We start from the raw sequence: 8,284 nt of genomic DNA on the forward strand, positions 1-8,284 counted from the left end.
ATAGACTATTCACAGCAACAGGCTATTTGTCAAAAAATATTTCAAACGTTCTTTCTAGCTGTGCCTCAAGATCCTTACAGTCATGCATCTTTGTAGGAGTGTTTTCAAAGGCTGTGAACGTTACTGAACAAACTCACTTTCATCAAAGGGCGAACTTGCTCTTTATGTGGTACTTAGGAGTCTCAATACATCATGCTTAGCATGATTTGTCATTTAGGTAACATGTTTGGTTTTTTTTTTTCAATTTCCTTACTTTGTTAGGACTCTGTATAAAGTGTTCTACAAATCTCTCTGCAGATCCCTTGCTGAAATGGCAGCAGCGACTTCAGTCCATGTGGTAGCGGTTATTGAGCCAATTATCCAGCACGCTGACTGGTTCTTCCCTGGAGGTAAATTCTTGCTGTAGTTAAAAGAATTTTGTATTTGTGATAATCCTATGCATGTAAATCTCTGATAGCTTTTTGCAGCGAGGCGCCGGTCTGTGTATGTGTGTCTCAGGATACATTCTGTCTGTCTTTCAGATCAAGATTTCAATGTGTCTGGGGCATTTGTTGCAATTCCTGCTGTTAATTCAAATCACTTGTCGCACACTGGGAGCGACCATGAATGTGGAACACTGGAACGGAAGAGGCCTGTCAGTATGACCGTGATGGAAGGGGATTTATTGAAGAAGGAAAGGTACGTGTCATTCTCAGGTTAGGTTTCAGTTATTGGCCCCCTACTGAGGATATAATCAGACACACTTTTATTGGTCTGAGGAGGAGAATTTCATGGAAGTACTATAGGTAACAATAGTGATTTATTTCCCCCTCCATGTTGTTGCAGCCTGAGGAAGGTTCAAAGGTAATGTACTGGTATTTGCTTCTGTTTATACTCTGTGCATGATGAAAAACACAAGCAGACAATTACTGCATACAGTGACCGTTTTCCTGTGACAGATTTGGGGGGTCTAAAATCCACTGAAACAGAAGTGTATGTAGTAGTATCTATCGGTATCTAACTTCTGATATTCCATGGCTTCTTTTTCAAAGCCCATAAACTGAGGTGGTGTTACCTGATGCCTTCATGATAAGACTTCTGAGTTGATGATGGTACAGTATACCACAGCAAGCAGTAGAACGCTAAAAAATAAAAATAAAACGTGCTGTTTTCCCATATAACATGTAGTGCAACATTCATTTATTATCACTCATATCGTGAATATTCAAGTGATGTGCTGTTTTGTTTTTAGCTGTGAAATTGTTAACCTGAGTGTTAACTCTGGCTAGCCACATGCACATTTGTCAGCACTGACAGAAGAAAATCAATTCAAGATTCACTGTCTTTAACACAAGAAGAATAAAATTGAGTTCTAGAATGAATGTGCTGTATACGTTCTAAAATCTGTTAGAGTTTTAGTTTGTTCTCATTGAAACACAAATCATAGTGTGTATCCAGTGGCTTTTTCTTGTCTGTCTTGAAATCTGTACTGCAACTTAGAGATAGTGTTTAATAGAAACAAAATTCATGTGGCAAAATATATTGAGCAAGAAGATATGCTGGTATGTAAGGAAATGTGTGTATTTACATGTAAAATTACTGAGTGGTTTGACCTCATTGTCATCAACGTCTGTCTCCAAATGTCCTTGAGTAGTTTGTTCCCCTGATGTTCAGCTTCCCCCTGCGTGGTTCAGCCAAATAGTTGCATGTCTTAACATTACCGGTGTTAATGCATTAAGTCAAGGCTTTCCTTGTCGCTGCTTTGCATGCTGAGCAGCAGGGGTTGCGTTTGTCTCTGGGTTATAACATCCCATCGTCCTGTTGCTTTAGTGACCCGGTGTTGGCTGGCGTGCTGTGTTCACTCTCTCTTCTTTCTGTAGCTTTGGTGTGAAGGTTGTGGACTTCCAAGCGACCCCGCGGCGATGTGGCACTATAAGTAGAAAGCACACATCCCCGGCCTTCCAGCCGCCCCTGCCGCCCCCCGAGGCCGGCGCGCTGGCGCAGGCTGCGGAGCAGCACGCACAGGCGGCTGCGCCCGAACCCGGCGCGCTGGGCGCTGCGCTGTTCTCTGCTGCCGCAGCTGAACACGTGCCAAGCCAAGGCAGCGAGGACAGCAGGTAAGAGGCACGGTGGCTGCTGCGGGGCCTTGGCAGCTGCTCCAGCAGCGAACTGGGGTGTCGGCTGTGTCCTCTTCACAAGGTGCCTCTTGGAACTGGGGTGTGTGGTGGCAGCTGTGAAGGTTTCTTGGGTATGGGCAGAAGTGCTGTGCTCTCCTGCCATGTGTATTGTCCCAGAATTTATCTTCCAAAATAATATACCTTGTTCTGTATGATCCAGAATGGATCTTCTGAAATAAGAGGATTCTATTTTTTGGTGAAAAATGATGATAAAAACACTAAAAAAGACTGTACTTGTACTACCCATGTTGGCCTTTCCAAGTTATGCCCTAGAGGTGTCCACACAGTCTGACTGTCAGTTTGCTGCTGAAAGAACAAAACTTACCAATAGCAATACTAGAAACCTGTTGGTCTTGTATGTTGTTTCTCCTATGTGTTATCTGGATACGTCTCTTTTTTTGTCTGTAGCAAGTGTTAACGATGACCAGACCTGCTTGCTGGAAAACTGGAAGTTGATTTATCATATCTCAATATTAGTTTGTTTAGGCAAAGCATGTATACAGGTTTTTTTATTACTTAATTACTATCAAAACTCTGTGCAATCACATCTCTAATATTAGTATACACCGAGTCCTCGACTCTTCCTTTCACCTATGGTGAAAGCAGCACTTTGCTTTCAATATTTCTGTGGTCTGAGTGATACAACAAGCCATACGTGAAGGCCTGTGGTGCTCTCCAAACATGGACCTCTCGCACTGCAACTCACAGTAGAACACCACTGTGGGGGCTGATGCAGCATTGACTCTTTTGCATATAGTTTTTGTTGTCAGGTGACATTTTTACAGAAACAACTCATTTGGAAATCCCCTACAGACTAATATTTCCTCTGTAGATACCCTCTGTGGTAGAGACAGCTGAAACGAAACCTTGAGAAAAGTGTCTAAAAACTGCATTTAAAAATCTGCCCAGACTCTGTGTTCAAGTACTTGCAATTTATTAACAGCATCTGGAGAAATTAGGATTGCCATGTGCTAGTAAAAGTGATGGAAATTTAGTTGTTTTGAAATGAATAAGATGCTGCAGAAGACTGTAAAACAGAGAAATGAGTGAAGGCTGCAAGTGTGTACAGGAGGATGGGCACTGCCCAGCGCCCCTCAGCTGCTGTTCCCTCCATCGCCAAAGGTCAGGAAGAGCTGAGCTTCCTCATCTGAATCCCAACGGTTTTACAGGGCTTGCTCCCTTGAGACAAGGTCTGGTCTCCCAGCAAGATAAAAGTTGAACTCCAGTGAGGTGGAGAGAAGATTTTGGGCAGCCAACAATGGCAAAGGCGCCTCTGCTGTGTGCACGGTGGCTCTTGCGATCCCTGCGCCCTCCCGAGGGCTCCCCACGGCTCTGGAACTGACTCCATCTACATCACCTGGATGCTACACGGGGCAAGTTAATTCCTGTCCCTGGGCCTTTTCCTGACAGAACTTCACAGATTGCCATCCCTTGGTCTGTAGTAGCTGGGTCTTACCAGAGAACTGCCAGCGAACGGATATGATGCTCTGACAGTGTTCTGATAAGGCAAACAACTATAGGGGTGACAGATACATTTGAATGAGGAAATTGGAAAAGTAATTTTATATGAACTGTCACGTTGGGAACCTGTTTTAAAAGGATCTGCAAATACATTGTGGGTTAGCATGGAGACTCTCCTAGATATCAGTATTGCATTCAAACAGGTACGGTGACACTGCAGAACTACTTGGATTCCCGATTTAATTTAATTTTATTTGCTTGCCTAAAGCTGCCTGTTTGAGGAGCGGTAGCACTGTTCAGTCTTGGTGAACAGCAGCCAGCGCAGGTTTTTGGAAGTGTTTGAGGGTCAGAACTGTAGCACAGTTAGCAACGCAAACCTGAGCAGGTGCAGCTGATCTGAGCAAGGCATTTTGCAATCATCTTCTAACTTGGGATTTTTAATTTTCAGTACCTCCAAACCTAAGGACAACGCGTCTTCAGTTACTCCTCCACCCGTGAGGAATGGTGGGCACGCAGGCACTGTGCAGAACCAGCCGACAAGTAGCACTAATCAGCTTTCTGTTAATCAGCCACAGAATGCGGCAGGTCCCAGTCCCCATGCAATGAGGAGAGGTACGTTTTTTCATTTGGTTTTCAAGCCACTAAGTTCCCATTCTTTATGTACTGCAAACATGCTTACTAAGATAACTGTATCGGTATATCTCCCTGTATTACAGACAGCACTTTAATTCATTTGCATTTCACTAAGGCCCAGCTATAAATGCACCTTTGACTCCAGGACTCTTTCATGAATGTTGTTATACCAGCGCTGTTTAACAAAATCACTCAAAGACTATTGATCAGTAAACGTGTGTACACATTTCTGTGGGCTCTTATTGATATTGCTTTTATTTGATAATATACTGTTTCATTTGGATAATGTACTTGCGTGCTCTTTTGTGCTACTGCTTGCTTTCTTTCGGAATTTTGGTTTCCCAAGACACAAAGGTGAAATCTCACTTGTTCCCTTGCCAGCCGTGAAGAAGCCAGCGCCAGCACCCCCCAAGCCAGCCAACCCCCCACCGGCACAGCCGGGCAGCCAGAGTCCTGCCCCGGCTGCTCAGCCACCCTCCATCTCTCCAAAACCACCTGCCAGAAGTTCTTCTCCTCCTGCTCAACACGCCAACCCTGGAGCAGCCCCGAGCTCTGGTTCGCAGGTCTCTGCTCCTCGGCGATCCTCCAGCAGCCTGTCCCCGCTCCAGGCTCCCAGCCACCCCCCCCCGCAGCCCCCGGCACAGGCGACTCCTCCGCTGCAGCCCAAAGCAAACAGCCAGACACCTCCTGCTGCGCCGGGCAGCGAGCACGGACCCGAGCAGCCCTGTTACACTCCTCCACAGACCCCGACGCCGCCCGACACCCCCCCTCTGGGAAAACACCCCACGAGTTCCCTGGCGTCACAGCCACAACCCACTCCAGAACCCTCCCGGCCCCACTCCCCGCCCCAGAGCGGGACGCTGCCGCGGCCACGGCCCGTCCCCAAACCCCGCAACAGACCCAGCGTGCCCCCTCCGCCTCACCCCCCTTCGCAGCCAGCCGGAGAAGGCCTTAGTGCGAATCCCACGCAAACGGCTTCCAAAATAGTGACAGGTGAGTGGATCCTTTCGCATTCGGTGTCTCCTCAGGGAGGAGAAATGAAGAAAATAATGCCTGTAGCTATAGATTGCTTTTGGAGGGGGAAACTAAAAAGCACAAATGACAGTTAAAACATGAAATTGCTCATTTCTGGTTAAAATGCCCACCCAGCTGTTCTGTGCGTGAGGGTTTGAGGCACTTCCGTAGCAGAGGCTGTCATTGCTGAGGCAGAAGCGTTTGAGAGGAAACCTAAATTAGCTTGCTTTACTTTATTTATTTGCTTTGTTTATTTCCTGCTTTGGAAGCAAAACACTGTTATAGCAACCAGCCCTCTAGGGCTTTCTCCAGGCACAGGATCATGGCAGTCTCAGCTATGCTGATACACCTGTTGCCAAAAACCCCCAAATATTTGGTGGAGGGAGAAGGTGTAGCCAAGGACAGAATATTTCAACACATACAGAAGATCAGAAAGTGCCAAAAGTGGCTGCTGATAGATGTTTTAATAGACAAGATACTAAAACAGGGAATGTTTTACCGTATGAGAACAAAGTCTTCTGATGTGCTTGAAACTGGACATCCAGAAGCTGAAGAATCGTATACACTTACTATATATCTTGGGTCAGTTTCTAGATGGATCTTCATATTTCCAGTGCAGCCACCTTCTTCTGTTTTCAGACATTCGTGAAGGAAAGAGAAACTTTGTTTTCCCATGGGAACTTCATGAACCTTGGAGTTCCTATAGGGATAATGGTAATTTAAATCTTGGGCAGAAACAGTAAAATAATGTAACTGCTGAGGACAGTCAAAACTAGCAGATCTTGAAATGTTCTATGAGGCTCTGCTTATATTAGGACATGTTGAAGGAAGTGATAATGAACGTAGGAGACTAATGCTTTTAAATCTACTTATATTTAATACTGGTTAAAACTTACCAATGACACTGCAGCTTCTCTAGAATGACTAATGTATTGGAATGCAAAGTGTAAATTCTGTTGCTAACAGCTTTACCCCATGATGCCTTCACAGGTGGGGATGGTTACTGCGAATAAGGTTTGTACTTACCAGAAACATGCAACATAAGCTAAAATGCTCCTGCACAGCAGTATTTTATTTGTAGCTTTATTTTGTATATGCGCTTTGGAATATGTGCTCTGTCAACTCTGTGTTACCTCATCACTACATATCATTCTGTTTGTAAGAGTTTAAGACCTATGCTGCTTAATTTTAATAGTCCTGTGAGCATTGTTATTCCCTAAAACAAATTGTAAAAATAACTATAATGAAGCAAGTGACACTTCATACAAAGCCACCAGAACTACTAGTCCACAAGTCAAGTGTGAAGCAGTGACCCGTTTAAAACAGGTTTGATCTTATCAGTGCAGGCAAATATTGAATTTAGTGGGTTTTTCCTACAAGTCAGTGTTTTATGGTTGCATTTTAATGTAGCTTTCACTTTAGGTTCTCGGTTATTTTTAACTACTTAGAATTGATTTGGCAAAACACTTGTTGATGTGACTGAACCCCTGTGCAGACAAGCACCCAGCAGCATCTGCACTCTGGCACGTTTGCATCCTGTCAGCTCTGGCCTCGCTAATATTAATAGCACTAGTCTGATAATCACAGCTGCCAAACAACACATTAATAATCTTAATATCTGTATGGGTGGGCTAGAAATGCTGCCTTTCAGGTATCAACTGCATGACAGGCTGAATTATCTCAAGATTTGACTGCTTAGAGGAAAGATACTGAAATGAGTATTGGGTTGAGAAGCTGGAAGTACAGTTTTCTTAAACTGGAGAAATTTGCAGTAAATGAGCTGCTTAAGCAACTAAAATGTAACTTGGCTTTTTAAAATAAGACTTTTCCTCATTGTACTTCTGTCAGTAACTTTAAAATACAAGAGTGAGTTATTGCAATTCAGAAATGAGGCTGAGCCCTGGATCTTTACAGTGCTTCCAGATAAGTAAAGAAGGGGAACTGTGCTGATGAGTCCAACTTCAAGGAAAGATGTGAATTTTGAAGTCAGCTGACTGCATTTATTTTCATTTGGGATTTCCTGGTTCTGAGGAAATAGCTTTAATGCTGGCGGACAGGTAGGGTGTGTTGTACCCCGGTGTAACTGGAGAAATACTTGTCTTGTAAATCGTTGCCAGGGGCTGCTTCGTTAGCGGGGGAGTTGAGGTAACACAGATGGAGCGATGGGCACACACTGGTATTACAGCTCAGTGCTGGCTCCTGTGCCACTGAGGAAATAGAAGAAACACTGAAATGAGCAGCGTTGAAACAAAACGGTGTTAAAACCGCAGGGACTTAATATCATCCCTTCCAAGTGCAAAACCCAGCAAACTGGCCGTGTAAGTCGTGTCTGGCAAACGCTGCTATGAAAGCTGCCTTGCAGGAAAACCGGTAAAAGAAAGGTGATAGTGAAGGATTCTCTAGCAAAACTGATAAAGGAACCTAGAAAATGAGTGTGTTTTTTAAAAAAACACCGCCCGGGGAATAGCTGAAGTGACATTCGGGCTCCACACAGCAACGCACTCGGGACAGGAGCACCCACCTCTGCCAGGTCAGGCTGTTTGAGAGGATTAATGTTTGTTCCAAATTAACAGCATTGCATATTATGTCAGAGTATCTGCTCTGACATTTCCTGTGCACATACGAGCACTTATTATAGACTGACTTATCTAATTCACGATGCGAAACAGCTGGTTTTAATTTTAACCTTAAGTAGTGGAGCAAGGGAAGACAGGTGGCAATAATGGGAGCAAAATGAAGTTGCCAGCAAGCTTCATCATTTCAGAACAGGAATTCTGAATTGTTTTCAGGATACTGGTGAATTCCTTTGTCCGGGTACTGGACTTTAGTAATGCCTCAAATTCTATTTATGCTATTAAAGTAATAAGCCCTAGAAAAGAATATTCTAATCAAAAATTTTATTAAATAATCTAGATGTTTGACCTGCATTCAGTAGGAACTGTATTGGAAAGTTCGATGGTAAGGAAAAGGCATCTGATTGGCCAAAAATGTTGCTAATTGATAATCATGTGTGTGCTGCT

The 8,284-nt window shown here is 44.1% G+C and overlaps 1 protein-coding gene across 5 annotated transcripts in view; it reads left to right on the forward strand.

Annotated features, from left to right (window-relative positions):
• Positions 1 to 8,284, forward strand: part of ARHGAP17 (Rho GTPase activating protein 17) — a 39,267-nt gene that overhangs the window by 28,145 nt on the left and 2,838 nt on the right. The window contains exons 15-21 of one of the 5 annotated variants that reach the window (XM_065850331.2): positions 298 to 389; positions 522 to 678; positions 1,860 to 2,096; positions 4,066 to 4,229; positions 4,632 to 5,243; positions 6,255 to 6,278; positions 8,178 to 8,222. In XM_065850331.2, the coding sequence (XP_065706403.2) occupies positions 298 to 389; positions 522 to 678; positions 1,860 to 2,096; positions 4,066 to 4,229; positions 4,632 to 5,243; positions 6,255 to 6,277 (1,285 nt within the window). In that variant the 3' untranslated portion in view covers position 6,278; positions 8,178 to 8,222. The remainder of the gene's footprint in view (positions 1 to 297; positions 390 to 521; positions 679 to 1,859; positions 2,097 to 4,065; positions 4,230 to 4,631; positions 5,244 to 6,254; positions 6,279 to 8,177; positions 8,223 to 8,284) is intronic. The other 4 variants (XM_065850330.2, XM_065850332.2, XM_065850329.2 and 1 more) reach the window with 4 other exon arrangements.

This window comes from Patagioenas fasciata, chromosome 15 (assembly GCF_037038585.1).
Source record: "Patagioenas fasciata isolate bPatFas1 chromosome 15, bPatFas1.hap1, whole genome shotgun sequence".
Classification (NCBI taxonomy): Eukaryota; Metazoa; Chordata; class Aves; order Columbiformes; family Columbidae; genus Patagioenas; species Patagioenas fasciata.